Source organism: Elaeis guineensis, chromosome 8 (assembly GCF_000442705.2).
Source record: "Elaeis guineensis isolate ETL-2024a chromosome 8, EG11, whole genome shotgun sequence".
Lineage (NCBI taxonomy): Eukaryota > Viridiplantae > Streptophyta > Magnoliopsida > Arecales > Arecaceae > Elaeis > Elaeis guineensis.
In genome coordinates this window covers 127,061,442-127,081,699 of record NC_026000.2, presented here as the reverse complement: position 1 = coordinate 127,081,699, position 20,258 = coordinate 127,061,442, and the positions used below count along the sequence as shown (strand labels likewise).

The 20,258-nt window shown below is 38.5% G+C and overlaps 2 protein-coding genes and 2 non-coding genes across 5 annotated transcripts; 1 reads left to right on the top strand and 3 right to left on the bottom strand.

Moving 5' to 3' along the window:
• The first annotated feature begins 3,671 nt into the window (after positions 1-3,671).
• On the top strand, positions 3,672-11,947 carry LOC105049680 (UPF0235 protein At5g63440). Of its 2 annotated transcripts, none has more exons than XM_010929415.3 (7): positions 3,672-3,912; positions 6,169-6,283; positions 6,994-7,147; positions 8,525-8,621; positions 10,670-10,758; positions 10,914-10,982; positions 11,394-11,947. In XM_010929415.3, exons 1-7 carry the CDS (start codon positions 3,798-3,800, stop codon positions 11,451-11,453), a joined length of 699 nt encoding a protein of 232 aa, XP_010927717.1. In that variant the 5' UTR covers positions 3,672-3,797; the 3' UTR covers positions 11,454-11,947. The 2 variants fall into 2 exon arrangements, with proteins under 2 accessions (XP_010927717.1, XP_029121825.1); XM_029265992.2 differs by having other exon boundaries at positions 3,757-3,912; positions 6,183-6,283.
• A 2,314-nt stretch (positions 11,948-14,261) lies between these two features.
• On the bottom strand, positions 14,262-19,095 carry LOC105049681 (large ribosomal subunit protein uL22). The gene is made up of 7 exons (XM_010929417.4): positions 18,957-19,095; positions 18,818-18,854; positions 18,413-18,453; positions 15,352-15,582; positions 15,166-15,268; positions 15,028-15,095; positions 14,262-14,562 (listed from the first exon to the last, which is right to left on the bottom strand). Exons 1-7 carry the CDS (start codon positions 18,957-18,959, stop codon positions 14,497-14,499), a joined length of 549 nt encoding a protein of 182 aa, XP_010927719.1. The 5' UTR covers positions 18,960-19,095; the 3' UTR covers positions 14,262-14,496.
• Positions 16,466-16,593, bottom strand: LOC114914490 (small nucleolar RNA snoR74). Its single transcript, XR_003801747.1, has one exon. It is a non-coding gene; the product is annotated as a small nucleolar RNA snoR74 (small nucleolar RNA).
• On the bottom strand, positions 17,465-17,593 carry LOC114914489 (small nucleolar RNA snoR74). Its single transcript, XR_003801746.1, has one exon. It is a non-coding gene; the product is annotated as a small nucleolar RNA snoR74 (small nucleolar RNA).
• Positions 19,096-20,258: the final 1,163 nt, after the last annotated feature.

Genomic DNA, 20,258 nt, shown 5'->3' with positions numbered 1-20,258 from the left:
AAATAATCGGACCTTCGACTTTGTTCGTATTAGGACGAGGTCCTCCACCTGTTCCTAACACGCTTAGTTTCGATTATCGGAAAGAGCTACTCCTTGTCGTTATGAGCTCACGCCAAAAAAAAAATATGCAAATATGAAAGAAATTTTTATTTAAGGCAAAGTTATTGGTAACATATTCGTAGATTTTTCGAATCCCATAGTCGCGGAAGGTCTGCTCCCCGTCGGGGTCCTCCAGAGATGGAGTTGATAATCCCAATTGGAGGCCGATCTTCAGGCTGCTCCTCCTTCCTTGGTGGCTCTGGTTGCGGCAGGGCCCTCGGTCGATCTTCTCTACCTTCAGGTCGGCGTCGAATGAATCTGTCAAACCGACCTCATCTGATGAGCTCCTCGATCTCGTCTCAGAGCTGAATGCACTCCTTCGTGTCATGGCCATGGTCACGATGATAGAGGCAGAACTTGTTAGGGTTGCACTTCCCGAGGTGTGTGAGCATCCTTTCCGACCTTGGCAGCTGCTCCCTAACCTCCATCAACACTTGAGTTTTCGATGCGTTGAGTGGGGCGTAGCTGTGGAATCTTCCCGAGGGAGAGCCTCGCCGAACTCTACGGTCCGGGCTTCTCTGCCTACGAGCCCGAGGAGGAGTCTGGACACGCTTGTGTCCGGAGGGAGTTCGAGAATGTGGCCGACCTTCACTCGATCCTTTTTCAACTGTGGGCTTGCTGGAGTCTCCCACCTGCCGCTCCTTCGCGGCCTCCTCGTCCTTCATCTTGAAGGCTTTTTCTGCTCGGGCATATCCTTCGGCCCGAGCTAGCAAATCAGCAAAGTCCCTGGGATACTTTTTTTTCAGGAAAAATAGAAGATCGTTCTTTTGAAGACCGCCCTTCAGGGCGGCCATCGCGATCGATTGGTCCAAGTTCCGGACCTCCAATGCGGCGACGTTAAAATGGTTGACGTAAGCTCGGATGGATTCTCCCTCCTTTTGCTTGATGTTGATGAGGGACTCCGAACCTCTCTGGAGACGCCGGCTATTGACGAAATGAGCAATGAATTGGTGGCTCATCTGACAAAGGAGAAGATAGTACCCGACTTCAGTACCGAGTACCAATTTCTTGCTGCTCCCTTCAAGGTAGACGGGAAAGCTCGGCACAGGATGGCGTCTGGCATGCCATGGAGCAGCATCATTGTCCGGAAGGCCTCCAGGTGGTCAACCGGATCCGAGGTCCCGTCTAGCTCTCGAATTGGGGGAGCTTGAAGTTCGACGGGATTGACTCTTGCATGATCATTTGAGAGAAAGGAGGGTCAGTGCAGATGTCCTCACCGTAAGTAGTGGGAGCATGGCGGAGCTCTTCGATCTGTCGGTTCATCTCCCAAAATCTTTGATCCAGGAGGTCCTCTTGACTGCGAGTCTCGAGGGTCTTCAGGTGGAACGGAGGTAAGGACTCTCTGGGGGTGGAATCGTGATCGAACAGAGGGCTCTCCACCTTCTGCTTCCCCTTTCTGGGGAAGACAGGGCGATTGGCCCAAGTGGCCCGCCCGATCGTCGGATTCTGAAACTCCGGCGATGCTCTTTCCAGCCGCACTGATGCCTGCGGCTGCTACAGCTGCTGCTGCATGGCCTGCACTGCTTCGGTGAGGCCCCTGACCTGCTGAACCAGCAAGTCGAACTGCTCCATGCCGACTGCCGTTGCCGGAGGAGGAGGAGCCTGAGAAATTGGAGACGAAGCTGGAGTTTGCAGAGCTTGCTGAGATCTGGCCGCGGAGGCCGTGGATCGCCTGGTGGATGCCTTTCGGGGAGGCATCAAGTGGAGAACTGGCAGGAGAAGAAGAAGTAGATGTCGGAGAAGGTGACCGGAGACAGTCCCGTTGAGCACTCCTTTAAGAACAAGGATACTGCGAAGACACAGGCCGCCCTTCCTCTAGTGCCAATTCTGTTGGTGCAGAATTCCGCCGATGCCAGAAAAGCTGGAGTCGAGGGGTCGTGTCCACTGTCGGGACCTGCAAGGAAAGTCTAAACCGGAGTTGAGGGTGCTCCGGCAAGACCCTCCGACGCTCAAGTCAGTACTCTGCTTCAACAGAAATGGAGTGTTCGAATGAAAATTTTAGCAAATTTCGAGATAGAATTTTGAACTTAGAGAAGAACGTATCTGGGGGTCCCTTTTTATAGACGGAGAGCGTAACTGATTGACAGCAACGTCTGTAATCGTCTAGTAGTGGGCCGTTTAGGGCCACACGGAGTTTGTTACGGAGAGTAGTGGCGTCAGGGGCCGTTCAGGGCCACATGGAGTTTGTTACGGAGAGTGGAGTGGTGTCCGTTGTCGCGATTTGCCAGAGAGTGGTGAAGCCACGCGGAATCTGTTACAGAGAGTGGAGTAGGGTAGTGGCCATTGTCGTGACTTGCCAGAGAGTTCGGATCTATCGGCCGAAGTTTGGCTGGGATGTCTGATGGAGCGGAATGGCTCTCTGTCTCATTAATCTAGGAGAAGTTCGGATGTTTCCGAGGTTGCTGACGGGTCTACTGTTGTCGGGTGCCTAGAGCGCTGATACTGCAGGCGGGAACCATCTGCTGTAGCAGTTCGGACGGAGACTTTCTGTTGGAGAAGTCCGATTTCATGAGAAATCCGACAGAGGGTCGACCGACCGTGGACTTCGGATGGCGTTGGAGAGGTTCGTCCGCTGGAGGAGTCTGGAGGATCCTGTGGAAGTTCGATTGGCGTTGTTAAAGTCCGGCTGACACTATTGCAGGTTGATGGCTGGGGAGGTACGGCAGACAACGGAGGCGGTCGGCCATTGTAGAAATCCAGCTGCTGGAGCCCGTCTATTGTAGAAGTTCGTCCAGAATTCATCCGCTACGGAAGTTCAGGCGGAGTCCGGTTCTTGTAGAAGTCCGGATGGGGACCGCTTATTGAAGAAGCTCGGCTGAAGTCCGCCTGTAACAAAAGTCCGAAAGGAATTCGTTTATAGTAGAAGCTCGGATGGAATTCGCTTACAGTAGAGATCCGGAGTAGACCGCTCATAGTAGAAGTTCGGAGTAGAGATCTGGTTGGTGGAGCCTTTTCGTTGTTGAAATTCGTTTGGGATCCATCCACGGTAGGAGTTCGGCTGAAATCCGGTTCTCGTAGGAGCTCGGATGGAATCCGAAAGGTGGTCGATCGTCGTAGAAACTTGGATGGAGTCTAGTTATTGTAGAAATCCCGTTGTCGGAGAAGCTCGGACACTGACAAAGTCAGGAAGAAGTTCGGAGTAGAGTCATCCGTTGCCGGAAGAAGTCTGGAAGGGACTCGGAGAATAGTCGATCACTGTAGAAAATCGGCTGATATTGAAGCCCAAAGAGCATTTGGAGAACCTCGGTACGTGAATGGAAGAGCTTATTATCGAAGAAGTCCGGATGGTAATATGGAAGCTCGGAAGATTGGGGGAGTTCAGAAAGACGCCACACAAGGTTGGAAGCTGGAAAAGCCCTGAAAGGATCGGCCTTTTGCAAATTTCGGCTGGGGTATTTTATACCCAACAACAACAACAACAACAACAACAACAACAACAATAATAATAATAATAATAATAATAATAATAATATCATTAAAAAAAAAAAAAAAAAAGGAAAAAGGGGGAGGAGTTCCGCTGACCCCGTGAACAAGTTTATATTGTGGGGGCCGAGTAAAAGCTACCGATGTTTTATTGTTATCGCATCTCTCTGCCATTCGATCATCTTGCCCATCGCTCGTCGCTACTCGACCTCTCCTCACCCACAGCATCAACGCCGTAACCAAGCAAAGCAAAAACTTCTTTAGAGAGAAAGAGGATGCCGAAGCGGACGACGCACACGTACTCGAGCGAAGACGCGGCGCCCGACGGCCCCGAATCCGATCTCTTCGTCTACTACTGCAAGCACTGCGGCTCCCACGTCCTCATCACCGGTCCGTAACATAATCTCTCTCTCTCTTTCTAGGGCTTTTAAACCTATAGCCCTTACAATCCTCCATCTCTTCTCTTATTTCGTCGTCTTTGGTTCATTTATGGGATTGCTTCAGTTTGGAACTCAAAGTCATGTTAAAGGCTCTGATCAAGATGAGAGTCCCTTCTTCGATTGGTTCTTGGAAAAGTCAAGACTATTTTCTTCAGAAGAGTTGCTAATAATTATTAGTTATTATTAATAATACAAACAATTTCACGAATGCCTGCTTTAATCGATAGGATTTGTTAATTAGAGTTTCAAAAATAGGTTGGTTTTGGGTGTATTGGTTTAGATTTGGCAGATCACGAGGATAAATGCGAACCAGAGTTTAGAAAGCATCTAATTGTGGGAGGTTATTATGGAATTGGGGGGAGAAAAATAACTAGAGTGGGCAGCCAATTCTTTGTTGACTTAGTTTGTCAATGTATAAAGAAAGGTGTAATGCTTCAAGCAAAAGTGATGAAATTAGATGCCAACTTGATCCCATCTGCAAATAAAATGAGTTTGACATCATGTTTCCCTTTTTTTGATTAGTTTGAATTTCAAGGAGTAGGAGTACAAAAAGACGTCTTGATTAGTTTTCAGTTTTCGAGGCAAAAGAAGAGGCTGGAAGAGTCTAATTGTTGCCTTTCTACCATGGCTTGCCACAGTCAAGTTAAAGAAGAGTATGAAAATCCTTGGGCTTGAGATGGAATGTCAAAGGGGTGTGTGTTGACAGTTAACAATTGTTGTGGTTATATTTCTTTTAGGGGAAAAAGGTGTGTTGAAGGAAGACTATGGGAAGACTTTTTCAGGGGAGATATGGATAAATAGCGAGTTAGGGTTGGCAAATTTGTTCTTGCCAAATAGAGGATGAGACTCTTGGGCACCTAGTTCATATGTGTTCACTTTGAATTTTTTTAATTGGTTCCTGAAATACCTCTCCATTGTAGCAGCTGACTTTGTGACTTGGAGTTTTTTCCTTGAAATCCTCCAAGGGAAGAAGAGGAGGCTTTTAGAGGTTGGAGTGTTTGACCGCTTGCAGTGTCATGGCAGATCTAGAAAGCAATACCTTCCAATGTTGCATCTGGTCTTTTATGGTGTTTAAAGAAATATTTTTCATACTTCCAGTTAATGGACTGTGTAGGCTGCAATTTATTTAGCTGAGATTTTTTTTTTTTAAAATTTTACCTTTTCTTTCTTGCTCCCTTGTTTTCTCTTGCCACCGTTTACCGTATCACCTAATCAAACATAAAAGAAGACTCTTTTCTCTCTGTGTGTGTCTGTGTGTGTTTGCCCCTTACCTTGCTTTTCTTTTGTGATTATTGACTTTCAGATTTAATCCTTCACCATTTTAAGAATAAATATCTTCTTTCAATGAACCCACTCTATGAAAATTCTATTTCAAGCAGCAGCATGAGTTTTCTTCTCCTTTGGAACTTTTATCTCAACAGCCATAGGGACCTAACATCTTATTGCAACAAAATGCCATTCTGGTGCATCTTTTACATGATATGAAATGGGCTTGTTTTCTCTAGGTCTGACAATTTGACCAGCCAGCTGGTATCTTTGTCCTCAATTCTTTTTAGCATTAAATTAGCTATTAGTCTTCTCAGAATCCGTTTATTTAGCTATCACTGATTTTCTTCTCGAGTTTCTGATGTAACTGGAGCTTTTATCCTTATCTTTTACTGCTTTCTTTTCCTAATATTTGTCTATGGCCATGTGATTGTGTGAAAAATTCTTGTAGTCAAGCTGATTCAGTTGCTGCTGTCAAAACCTACTAAAAAATAGATACCTTTTTTTTTTTTTTTTTTTTGCTTTTGTTCCATTAAATTGTGTCATCAGTAATTGGATGATGTGTTCTGAAGATACCTAATTGCGGAAGATGCCAAAGCAGCATGCCTTCTCTAGGTCTGACCATTTAATTGGCCAACTGGATATCTTTTTCCTCAGTTCTTTTAGCATTGAATTAGGTATGAATCTTCTCAAAATATGTTTATTTAGCTATCACTGAATTCATTCTAGAGTTTCTGATGTAGCTGGTGCTCGTTGTGCTTATCTTTGCTGTTTTCTTTTCCTCATATTTGTTTATGGTCATGTTGATTGTGCGAAATTCTTATAGTCAAGCTGATCTGTCAAAACCTACTAGAAGATAGTTCCCCGTTCATTTGCTCTTGTTCTGTTAAATTGTGCTATCAGTAATTGTATAATGTATTCTAAAGTGTTTATTCTGAAGATACCCAATTGCAGAAGATGCCAAAGCGAAAGACTGACAGAGCGCATGTGTTGGACAAGAAAAAACATCTTGCAAGATTGAATGTCAAAGAGGCAGGAAAAGTTCTATTAAAACGGTATCTTAACTATGCATTATTGTTATTCCTCTATGATATCTGATGTTTGTCTTAATCTATACTTAGACATATGTTATATCTAATTTATTAGATGTTGGAAAGACAAACTTAGCCCATCATGTATACGAAATACCCAGTTATATGCAAATTGATACTGATCCTTGTTGACAGGGGGACATGATAATCAATAGCTAACAAAACTCACTTATTAGTAAATTGTATAATCTGAAGATTAAACATGTCTTTCATGGTTTCACCTGTAGAAATGGAGGCTAATAATGTCATCATTGCTGTTGAAAGTCATGTATGCCATATTCTTTAGCAATAACTATGTGCTTTGAACTTTGACGTTACACTAATTGGCATCATTTTTCCCCAGGATTGTGATTCTCCCAGATTGAAGCATCATGTTTATAGTTGACAGTGCAGTTCATGCAATCTAGCACCAGTACTAATTGGCATCATATCATTTGTTCTGAATCACATTCATTCTTATTGTTGATACTAAATCGGATCATTGTAATGCTTGTATTTAGGACCGCAACACCTCATTACATTATTAGTTTTTGGTTAGGCCTATGTTCTTGAAACTCACTGTCTAATGCCAAGGCTGAACTTTCTTTCAGTTTCTTGTGGCAATTGGAGTGTAAAGATTTGATAGATTATAGTAGTTCTGGAGCTCATGTATGCATTATATAACTTTCATGCAGCGGTGAGGGAAAACTGGAAAAACAGTTCCGCATGACTTGTACGGGTTGTGAGCTTTTTGTTTGTTATCGTTCAGAGGAGGATTTGGAACTCGCTTCCTTTATTTATGTTGTTGACGGTGCACTGAGCTCAGTTGCAGCAGAAACAAATCCACAGGTATATATGTTAGGTTGCCCATCCATATATTTCTCTTTTTCTATGCTGATTCCTGTGCTCCTTTGTTCTCAAGCTTGTGTTAATGAGCTGCAAACTCACTTCTCCACCTTGACTTCTTATTTTTGGGTTTAGTGGCTAGTACTTATTTGGAAACGTGACTTGACAATAGCTGGTAAATATGATCTTTTTGATAAAACATAGACATTGTTTTAAATTCATCAACATGTTACCATGGTGTTTTGTAAATCTGATTGTTGAGATATGAAACTGATAATTTTTGTTCCATGTTTTCCAAACTTCTATTCAACATAATATAAAAATATACTTTCAAAAAAAAAAAGGATTAACTCAAAAAAATGAAAGCCATGCCCACTAGTTAACTGTGCTCAAATCTATTTGGCCAATCCAATTCTACTCAGTTTTCTGTGAAATTGCTTCATATGTATTCAAACTGCTGTTGTAAATGAATCTGTGTTGCATGAGTCTGCTTTTGTTTAAAGAACGACGAGAAAATCTTGAAGGCTTATTAGAGGTGAACATCCCTCTAATCTCTGAGTTAATACTGTTTCTGGAGCATGCTTGCCATCCAAAGCCCATGTAGGGATTGAAGCTTGTCTTTTAATCATCCTTGGATTTTAGTTAATACAAACTTGCTAGATCCTCCATTTTACCTTCAAAAATCTAAGGCAACTTGTCTTTCTTGCATCTGAAGTGATTTCACAAGTTTCATCTTAAAATTAATTATAACTTATTTTATCTTTTTGATAAATTGACCTTATTTATTATTAATTGGAGAGCCACTTGTTTAGGTGTTTTTTGATTGTTAATTACTAAAGTAGCATACATTGTAGTATTAATTTTTAAATTTTTAATGAATACAAAGCTTTGCTGAAATTCACTGCCCTAGCTATATATTCTTTTATTGGGACTCTCCTAATCTGATTTTTTTCTTAAATAATGTTTTGAGCCTTTTATTTTATATTAGTTATTCTGGGGCCTTTTGCGAAGCTTTCTCCAGAACTTTGAATAAGAAATGTTTGAACTGAAAAATGGTGTTGTGATACCCTTGCTGGAATTATGTCTGAAATTAATATGTTAAGCCTTGTTTTGGATTGCCACAATCAAATCTAAGTTCATCATGTTTATCTGTGGTCCAACTTGCGTTTTAGCCTAAGCCACAAAATTGTAGTGCTGCTAATGAATATGCCTTTATTTCCCAGCTACTACGCTAAATTATGTTTTTCTGGTATGAAAATATTATCAAGAACCTAATATCAGACATAATTCACTACTATTAATTAATCCTCATATTCCCTTTTGTTATTGTATTTTGTATCTTTTTTGGATAACGACAAGAATTTAGTCATAATGTGGCAGGATGCTCCTCTGCCCCCTTGCATATCACAATTAGAAGGTGGCCTTGTCCAAGTGGCAATTGAAGTAGAAGATCGTGCACAACGTTCAGCAATTACAAGTAAAACTTCCATTGACATGATTTTTTATATTTTTTTCTTGTTAAATAGGGTTAAATGGAATTGATTATTGTTGGTAAAAGGATAATGTAGCAGATATGTGGATGCAATTCTGCTGATTCTTGTATAAACTTGCTGTATCACATGATCTTGTTCTATTTTGCTTATGTTTTTTTTTTTTTAATATCTGTAGTCCCAAAATATATCATCATATACTCAAGAGCTGAAGTTGCTTCCCTACTCAATCCTCAGTCGATCAAAAATTTTCTTTAGCATGTTTACCAAAAAAGAAAAATCAATAGCATTGATAATTTTTCTTGCTTTCGAAGGAACTCTTGGTTTCATCTTGTTATGAAAACTGACCATGTTGACATCTCTTATATGTTCAGGTTTACGTTCATAGCTTGCCACACTAGACTGGAACCTTTATCTTTTTCTGAAATAGGAACCACACTTGATAACCACCGACGTTGATTTTTTTTTTTTTTTTTTAACTCCTTGTAATGTGATTATTTATGTGTTACTTTCTAACAATGATGCAATAAGAATCATACATTTCCTGCACATTGTTCTGGAAAGTGTTTTGGCAAGGTTACCAGATGATCAGGATAAACCACCTATTAAGATGATCATGTTTATGGTTTTTATCCGTTCTTTCCTGAAAAGTTTGATAGCTATTGGTTATGCAATGATATTTTGTATTATCCGTGGAATTGTTACAAGATACAATATAAGAGTGGTCTAAGGTGCATTAGTTCCGTATGTATGGATAGACTACTTATTCTTAGAGGATTTATCCCTCTTTTGGATGTGAAAGGCATCAAATCTTGGAATGGGTAGCATGTTCTAGGGGAAAAATGAGAAAGGGAGATGTCTGAAGTGGCTTTGTCACTTTAAACCTTGCTAACCAAAGAAAAGAAAATGATGCTATTTGAAGTAATATATTTTGAGCATAAAAAATAAGAGGTTGGCTACTTTAGGAATTCCTTCAATTATTCACATCAGTTCACCTGTTTTTTATTCCTTCATTCGTTCACCAGTTCAACTATTGTTTGGTGAAGAAAGGATTCTTTGAATGTTCATCAACCATGAGTTCCAAGTGCGAATACCACCTGTGCAATACTAAGTTATGTACTCAATTAGATGGCCCATCTAATCATCAACTCCTACAATTTCCTCCTTTTATATGAGAAGTGTATGAAAAAGGGTAACCAGAGATCAAGCACTTGAGATTGACATAGTCAAGCTGTCTGATGACCACAAATCAACCTGCCCTTTCAAATTGGGATTTTCTTTGAACTCGATGATCAATGATTTGTCGCAAGCTGTTGAATTGGGTGATATTATAAATTGTTACTGCAGAAGGTAAAATGAAGGTGAGTGCAAATGAGAGGTCTGAGCTATGTCCAGACCTAATGCAACTGCAATGTGGGAATAACATCGAATGGTTGTGTGGATCCAGAAAATATCTCATATTCATCAAGCCAGACTGACTGAACAAATCTGTCTGATCTAACTTTGAAGGCTGGGGCTTCAAAGTTAATGAACCGTGAATGCAAATAATGAATGATAGATGACACTCAAGATTATGAGTATAAAAAGAATTGAAGATAGCTGGAACTTATGATATTGAATGATTGATTGGAGATCTGGACATGGAAATATTGACTTGCATTTGTGTGATGTGGAGAGTACTTTAGAAGTTGCTAATGGATGTTACCTCTTAGGCCATTTCAACCACAAGTGAAGTCCATGATTTGAAATTCACTATATACATTAATGCAGTAAAAAATTTTGACAGGTTACTGCAGTTGCTTGTCCAATAGCTTGCTTGCATCTATTCCTAGGTTGTTTAATATTTAGTATCTTCTCTGGTTTTAACATTTGGTATTGTTGCTCTTTCCTTTGTTAAGATGGAAACTTGGGAGGGCTTTGTTCCTGGTCTAATATTCTTAAAAAGGAGCTCTCCAAAATTTTGCTTGTTACTACATTTTTTTCAGGTAAAGTATGAATCATATGGAAGTCTCAGATTCCCTATTTTTTTCATCAGGAGTGAATGCTGATGATGTTCGAGTGAGTGTAGCTGCTCCAGCTGCCCGAGGCGAAGCTAACAATGAATTGCTAGAATTTATGGGCAAGGTTTGCAATTCTTCCCTTTGATTATTTCTAATTTATTGTTTGAGTATCATGGGACTTGGAGGAGCAATCATTGCATTACCCTGACCGTATATTACACCTGACTGTGTTTAGTGAACTTGAAGATGACTCATGCGATTAATTGGTTCTTGAAACAGGTGTTGGGCTTAAGGCTGAGTCAAATGACGCTTCAGAGAGGATGGAACAATAAATCAAAACTTCTAGTAGTGAGTTATCTTACCCTGAATATTTTTTGCTTGAAATACCACAAAAGAGCCACATTAAATCTTAATATTGTAAATAGTGGTTAAGCAAGCTGCATGAAAAAAGGTAGATTCAATGTGGTGTGTCAGAAGTAGAATGGAATCCAGCTGGATTGATTGTTAGAAAAGATGAATATATCTTTTCATTCTAAAATCTTGATGAGAACCATGTGGAGAGTCATTTGCCTCGTAGAAATACCATCGGCTTGAAACGTTAACAGTACCAGATCCCTGACCTGGCCGTAATCAAGATTTAGGTTGTGCTCTTTTCCAAATTATTTTTTTGTTCAGTAACTAGATAGATATGAATGATATGATGATCAAAACTAATATGTCAAATATTTTATTTGTTGATGCATGAGATGCTTGTTTCAGGTCGAGGACTTGTCTGCTAGACAGGTGTATGAGAAGCTTTTGGAAGCTGTGCAGCCCTGATGTAGCCATATGTTTGGAGCAGACTTCATCTTGTTTCAGCAGATCTGGCCTGTGACTTGAGTGTGATTGGTAGACTATTATTGCTTTTAAACTTTACCTTGATATTATTTGTAGGTGGGTATATATTATTTGCATGCTTCTGTCCAGAAGCCTGAGTATTTAAAGATGCTCGCTGGAGCATGGTCTAAATAGACCATGAAGCTCTTCTGAAAGAACCTGGAGCTGCAGTTGCTAGTAATTCCCAAGCAAATTAAGCCCTACTGTGGGCTGATAACAACTTGAATCAATTAGGTGTGAAATGGGCTGCTTACAGTGCATCATCCCACCGCGAGACAGGACTTGATGCATTTGCGACATTGTTGTAATCGTAGACCATGTGGGCATGGTACAACTTGTTTGCTTATCAGTCTAATCAGAAAAGTGGTAACTTCTGTTCTGCATTCTGTTTAGCTTATCTCTAATATGAAACATCGAAATTTATTCCTCGACTCTCAGGTTGACTTGTATTTAATGTAAAACATGAAAGTTTTATTCCTTGACTTTCATGTCTTCTCTTTCCTTGGATACTTGGTGCCCAACCTGGGGAAATAAAATTGAATGGTGATGGGTCATTTGCCTCCAAAAAAAAAAAAAAAAAAAAGAGGAGGAAGGAAGAAGAAGAAAATGACAGATCGTGGAGTAGTAAAAGGCTGGAGTTTGTGGTATTTCAAGGAATGTTTATGACACTATGCTGAAAATTGCTGGGCCAGGACAGTGGTTGAACTGGAAGCGTGGACAACTTTTCATGGCCTAATGGATATTAAACAATGAGGCGGCTTGCTATGAACCGGTGGTAATTATTATCTTAAGCTTCTTATTTCCATGATTTGCCAGAAAAAACACTGTCATGGTATTTGATCAAATATATCTGGGAGCAATTACTTGGTTCTTTGGTAGGCATACCTCCTGGGTTTTGATTCACTTTCCAAGAGACTAAATGCTCTTGCAGATGTCCTTACCAAATGTGACAGGGTTACACATTACATTGGAGTAGAACTCAGTGATCTGTTGCCTATTGTTATTGGAAACCTGTTTGAAAGATGAATGCAATTGACTTGGTGCCTTTTTCTACCAAAAAAAAAAAAAAAACCCCTCCTTACCATAGTGAAATGAACATTCCAAATACTGTTTCATAAGTATGATTAGGGAATTACTGCTTGCCGGTGATACATGTTAGGTGAGGCTGTTGGACAAATCCGTCAAAAAATCCTCTATCCACGCCCAATGCATTTACAATCAGGTTAAAAATCCTATTTATTTTTACATGGATCCATATTTGACTAACTAAATTATGGCTTCATTTCTTAATTATATCCCTTAGAAACGAAAACGAGGTAAAAGAGGATCTAGGGTTTGGTGTCAAGATAAAGGGAGATATGAGAAGAAAAAATTGCGATAAACATGTTGTCTTCTCTACATTATTATCTAATATTTTTTGTTTTTAATTTTTACAGTTAATTGCAAGGCCTTTCTAATCATCCAAACGAATGCTCTCCTGGTGGTAGAGCTAGGATTTAAGGATTTCTCTGAACCATGATGATCCTCCAGACTTGCGTCAGTCTTGGGAGTATCTTATCCAATTATAAAACTATCCTCAGATGTTGTGACCAAGCTTACGGGTCAAATTCTTAGTTATCACCCATCCTACATTCATTGATAAGAATCTAAATATCAACCTAAAAAAGTGTTTAGTAAAGGGAGCTGGAACTTGAATAAAAATAGATGGCTTCCATTCCATCCATTTGAATAGACAAAATCTAATTCCGATTTCGATTCCAAGATGAAATGAAAATAGCTCAATCCCTCTAAAATCCAATTCTAACTCTCCTCTAAGAATTCAAATCTCCACTCCTATTTCAATTACGATCACGAATCAAATGCTTCATGGATACAGTCATTCAGATTCCTATTTGAATTTGTTTCGATTTTGATATCAACCAAACACCTCCTAAACAGCATTTATAAAAGGTTCATTTGATATTCTTTCCTTTCCTTCAGCATTCTGTACAAAAAAAAAACAAGATTCACATATCTTATTTGAGCTTATTTGAGCTGATTTAAAGAGATTTCGGTAACATAATGATGATATGTGTCCCTATAATCATGAAAAACGATATTCTTTCCTTCAGCATTGTGTACCAAAAAAAAAAAACAAGATTCACATACCAGTTCTTATTTGAGCTGATTTAAAGAGATTTCGGTAACATAATGATGATATGTGTCCCTAATCATGAAAAACGCAAACCAAGGCTTCTGTAAGGCTAGGCTTCTGTAAAGCCTGCTTTTCTTTGGGCAAAACAACTTTTCTTTGGGCAAAACAAGTGCCTCGGGTGGTTGTGGTCAGATAGGATGCATCTTTAAATCCAGGCTCATCGAGCTCTTCCTACGCATTTAAGCAACCTGGACATCAGGCTCAAAGCCAACAAATTAATGACAGCTTAGCCGTCAAGAAAAAAAAAATAGTGCCTAAAACAACATCTGCATAGCACGAGCAATTCATTCACGGAAGATAAATATTCATGACTTGCCCCAACAATTAGATGCCAAGTTCCCTCCAATCAGGTGAAGGGTCGTCTTGCTAGCCATAACATTGACCAGATGATAATTCGCTAGAAAAGCCAAACCATCATGGAAATAACAGTCCTATCCACAATCTTGACAAGAGTATGACATCAGCTAGCATGCATGTACATTGATGATAACTAATGTGAAACACATTCTAATCCGGGAAGAGAGAATCAATGATCAAAGTGTCAAAAACGTGACATATTTTGCTAAGTACCTAGTAGCTGGATTCATCCTTTCAAAATTTTAATAGAGGTGATATCCTTAGAGAGATCTCCATTAACACAGCCACCAAAGACAAATAACAATAAGTGCAAGTAAATTCCATCAAAAAAAAAATGTTCGGAAACATGCCAAAACAACCAGCATCATCTAAATTAGAACCAAAGTGGACCAAAACTGATCCCAAAATCCGACTCAAAACTGCTAATGTTACTACTCAAGATGAGGTTCCACTGCGCAAAGCAACTTTCTTGGGCTTCCTGGGGGCAATCTGTGACTCAGGCTGCAACATAGAATGGAAGAATGATAAGAAAGTCTGACAAACATTGTAAACTAAGATCATCTCATTTAAGGTCATGAAGAACAGGATAATTGCCTAGCATGCTTTTAAATTGTCATAAGGCAGTGAATCTTAATGTTTAAACAATATGATGTTGGAAAATCAATAATATTCCTGATCAGATAATTCATCTAACTGAACCTTTTTAATTTGCATTCCAATAACCAAAGGAAATTCACTTGCAGACCATCTGATAGGCCTGAACATTCTGTCAAAGGCATAAAAAACCTAAAATGCACTCAGCTACTTTATATTGGGGAGTGAAAGATGAATTGGTTAATTGCAAAACAAAAAGAAGATTTGAACACAAATTGTTGAGGTCATGCTAGCTTTAGCACACAAAGAGGGATACATCCTTTACCTTTTAAACATAGTATATTTTTACACAATATAAGTCAACAAAATTACCTCTTTCTTGACAGGTTCTTCCTTCTCTGACAGGATCAGCTCAATGTGACATGGAGAGGACATATAAGCTGCCATAATACATGACTAATTAGTTTAGAAAAGCTACACAAGTTAATTCAGATCAGGAAAGAAACTCACGGTTAATTCGTCCATGAGCACGGTAGGTCCGCCGCCTCTGCTTTTGGGCTTGGTTCACCTGGATGTGAGATATGTAGAGAGCATCGACATCCAAACCTTTTACCTGAAAAATAAAGGAGCCAAGATCATTTGAGTGAAAGAATGCCGTTTAGTACTCAATCAGAAGAATAATTTATAAGCCCTTACTTCAGCATTGCTTTCAGCATTTTTGAGCAGATCCAAAATGAATCTGGCAGATTTCACAGGCCAACGCCCCTGTCCATTTGCATGGCGGGATTTTGCTTGAGCTGTACGCCCTACACCTCCACAAAACCTCCGGAAGGGAATAGCTTGCTTGTGAGCAATCACATCCTCCAGGTACCTCCTAGCCTTGCCCAAAGGCAGCTTCCTGATCGCGTGAGCTGTTTCACGAGTGTTCTGTTTATGACGACACAGCATTTGCGCATGGACATTAAGCATACTTGAAATTTACATGACTTGAATATTCAATAACAAAAGGACAAGCCCAGGCAAAATATAAGAGTACACGTCAAAAAAAATATAAGAGTACGGAACATTAAAACAAAATCTTATATGATAAGCAAAAGATCCCCAATAAAATGTAAAGACCTTACACAGACATTTCATTAATTCTGACCAAAAATATTATGCTAGAACTTCCTGCCACTAGAAGGACATACCATCAAAAAATTTATATTAATTTCTAAGCGTAAGTATTAGCTAGCCTGCTGAATATGAGAATACACAATAGTAACACAAAATCCCATACTGATAAGCATAAAAAATCAACCTAAAAGGGGCTAATTTGAAGTAATCAGTCATTGATAAAAAAGAAAATTTTGGGTGTAATAAAATAAGTCTACCAGTAATTTCAGACCTTTGGAAATAGTCATATCTGGTAACAAGAAAAGAAATTCTGAAAGCAGAGCCCATGGTATATTAATATAGAGGACACTACCAAACAGACAATTCCTAATTTTCAGACCCCTACGTTGTCACTATTGGTAAATGGAAAAGAAATACTGAAAGCAGAGCACATGGTAGATGATGCTGCCAAACAGACAATTCCAATTGAAGCACCAAGTTCGTGGTGACATCCACAAAGGTTCAATAAACAACAGTTACACGAACTTCACACTATTTGTGCATAGCATATCGACACCCAAAAACATAGCCCTCCATGAGTTCTTGAACCTCCAACCTCGTTGAAGACAACATTTGATCCTTGTTTATTGTAAAACCACAAAAAAAAAAAAGGAGAGCTTACCAGCAGGTCTAACAACTCCTACTATGAATACTATGATGTTCCATTGTTTACTGAGCCTTTTTTCACAAAGAATGTCTAAAAGCTCACCCAATAACAATGAACATAATTTTCCTAAAGTTTACGAGAGGCCTGTCTATGAGGAAAACAGACCCTGCTTTTTCTTTAGGTTATATCAAAGTCTGGCTTACCGCACATCAAATTCTACTCATGACACAATAATCAACCAAATTTACTGATTTGTTTGAGCAAAACATGCTATGTTGGAAAAGTTAGTATATTGACTAATACAGAAATTTTTAGCAGATCTTAGTTGCAAGTCTTACACATATTTGCATGTATGTCTACATGTGTTAAAATACATAACAATGCATCTAAGATTTCAGGCATGCAGATGAAGTCAATTGGAAAAAAATATGAGATCAGTATCGAAGGGTGCAATATCATGTTGATAAATTAATTTCTGAGGTTAATGAACATTTTAGCACCGAAATACTAATTTCAGTGAAAAGCAGTCATTGTCAAAGATGAAGCAAACAATTTAGTGCAGTACAATATGTTACTGAAGAGACGATTCAGAAAACAATGTAGTCACACCTAACTTGCAGTTATATAATGTCCCACCCAAGGATTTAGATCCCAGTAGGACGTCCCGTGGGACACCAGGATGGGGTACCATCCCATATGTCGGGACAGGATTGTCCCACTAGCATCCCAATGTCCCAATCGGAACATGTTGGGACATCCTCTGTCCCAAATGTCAAGATGGGGCAGGACGGTGGCGTGTCCCATTCCATGGAAAAACCGAAACAGTTCCATCCCATAGGATTTAAAACCTTGGTTACACCATCCAACGGATTCCAGATCAAAAGTGTAATCTAAAGGATTCCATTTAACAGTAACACCATGGAACTATACAGAATGTCTATCGATGACATGCTGAATATAGCCAGCCACTACATGCACTAGCAAATGACATTAACACATAACAGGCGAAACAGCTATTAGAATAATTAATTGTGCAAATATTGCTGTCAATGTTCCATTGTTTACTGAACCTTTTGTCATAAACAAAGCCAAAAGGTTCACCCAATAACAATGTATACGATCTCCCTAAAGTTTACGAGAGGCCCATTTATGAAGGAAACAGGCCCCTGCTTTTCTCTTTAGGTAATGTCTAGCTTAATGTACATCAATTTATACTCATCTAATGGTAACAAATTGCTTAACAATCAGATTAGCGTAACATTCAGTGTGTGCATCCAAAATGTATCAAGTTGGAAAGATTTAGCATGTAATTATATTTTCATCAATAACATGGGCATTACAATAAGATCAAGGTACCATTACGCAATGAAGGGAATATTTAAAACTTGGTATTCTTGGATATCAAAAAAAAAAAGTGAAAAAGTAGGAATGGAACTCTTTTCTTGACTCTATATTCCATTTAAATTGGTATTCTTGGATTTCCCAAGGAAAGGTCAAAAAGTTGAAATGAAACTCTTTTATTGACTCTATATTTTCTAAGAAAAGTGGGTTATATCACAGAGAATTTTTTTTATTAAAGAGAAGGATCTATAGCAAAATTAGGGCATATTGACTGCACCAGAAAGAGACGCAGAATCAAATAAAAGACAAACAAAACAAAATGAACCAAAATCAAAGGCAACATACTATTCGATTCAGCCCCCATTGCCTCAGCAGCATAAGAACAGTTCCAAAAATGTAGAAGGGAAAGAGGAACCATATAGAGAAATGCCTAGTCAATGCAATCAAGTCGAGGATCATATCCTCTCAAGACATCCATTACCGTAGTCAAATTTGATTCATATTCTATCAAATGTTCAATATATTAAAAAAAAATCCACTGAAGGGCTAAATGATGCACTACTGAAATCAAACGAGACATGAATTGCACTGAGAACAGACATCTAAACACCTAAAAATTTCATAAGAGAAATACTGTAACAAGTTACAACGCACCTTAAAGTGAACCCTCAAATCCTGGCCCATGGCCTTAGCGGCTGCATTAAAAAAGGTACCACAAATAAGATCAAGTAGTGAACAACCACGTGACCATCTCATCTAGAGCATCAGATCTTTACAACAAAGAGACGGAAACAAAATCGATGCGGAGAAAAAATAACTAAATAAAATGTCCAAAAATAGAACTTTATCAAGGCAGATCCATCAAAATAATCAAGATGCCTGTAGATCAACGAGCTTTTGTGAAAGAATTTAAGAAAAGCTACAGTTCCATAGACAAAACAAAACATAAGACGCACAAAATCGGAGATTCGGAATGCCAAGTGAACCAGATCAGTTGCCAAAGACTCAAAATGCACCAAGTCAAGGCAGAGATAGGGCAAAAGAGATCGAGAAGCTTACACTTGGTGGGGTTGTTGGGTTCTCTCGAATACTTCACCTGATCACAAGAGAAACATCAACCCAAGGAAGGATTAGAAAACTAAGACCAGCAAAAGAGAAAGCTATAGGGCAACGGAACTGGAACGAGAGAAAGGATTACCATGGCTGCAGAGGAACGGGGAGAAGGACCGGTCTCCGCTTCCCTCCTCTTCTCTTCGCTCTCGCACTGCAACAGAGAGGAGGGCGGTCTCAAATGAGGCGGCTTTATAAAGGAACGAAACCCTAACCCTCAAAAACGCTTTACATCCCGACCGGCTTTCTCCGGGGGCTGGAAACAGACTGGGCCGGGCGGGCGACCGCTCGACCCGAAAATTATTATTATTATTATTATTATTCGGCTCTGACAAAGAATCATTGATTTTTTTTTTTAAAAAAAAAAATTTATACATCACATACGATACAATAAAATTAATATAAAATATACAATTCAATCATATTAAACCATATAGTATATTAATGATATGATAGATATTTAATATTATTTAATTTTTTTTTTTCAATTTTCAGTAATGAAAATATTATTTTCTTCGTAGAACAAAAAAAATATTATTATTTTTAATATTTTGTATAACTTTCTGTGAATATATATGATATCTTAAACAATATATATAATTTTTTGTAAATTTATATAATATCATAAATAATAAATATGGCTTCCTAATACTTTATATGATTTTATGAACAATATATATGACTTCATGAACAATATATATGACTTTCTGTGAATATATATGACATCCTGAATAATATATATGACTTCTTAATGCCTTATATGACTTTTTGAGCAATATATATGACATTATGAATAATATCTATAACTTTTTGATGTCTTATATGACTTCTTATCAATATATATGATATCCTGAACAATATATATGACTTCCTGTTAGTTATCATAATCAATATAATATATTGGTTATGATAACTCACAGGAAGTCATATATATTGTTCAGGATGTCATATATATTTATAGGAAGTCATATAAATTATTCAGGATGTCATACATATTGATAGAAAGATATATGAGGCATTAGAAAGCTATATATTATTTAGGATGTCATATGTTTATAGAAAGTCATATAAGATAATAGAAAGCTATGTATATTATTTAGAATATTATATATATTCGAAGGAAGTTATATATATTCATAGGAGATCATACAAGGCATTAGAAAATTATATATATTGTTCAAAATATCATAAAGACATATTAAGTCATATATATTGTTCAGGATGTCATATATATTCACAGAAAGTCATATAAGATATTAGGAAGTAATGATATTATTCATTCTTTGTTCTATAAAGAGAAACTATATTTTCGTCATGAAAAATTTGACAGAAAAAAAGCTGAGCGACATTTAATATCTGTTCCATTATTAATTATATTATGTGGCTCCAT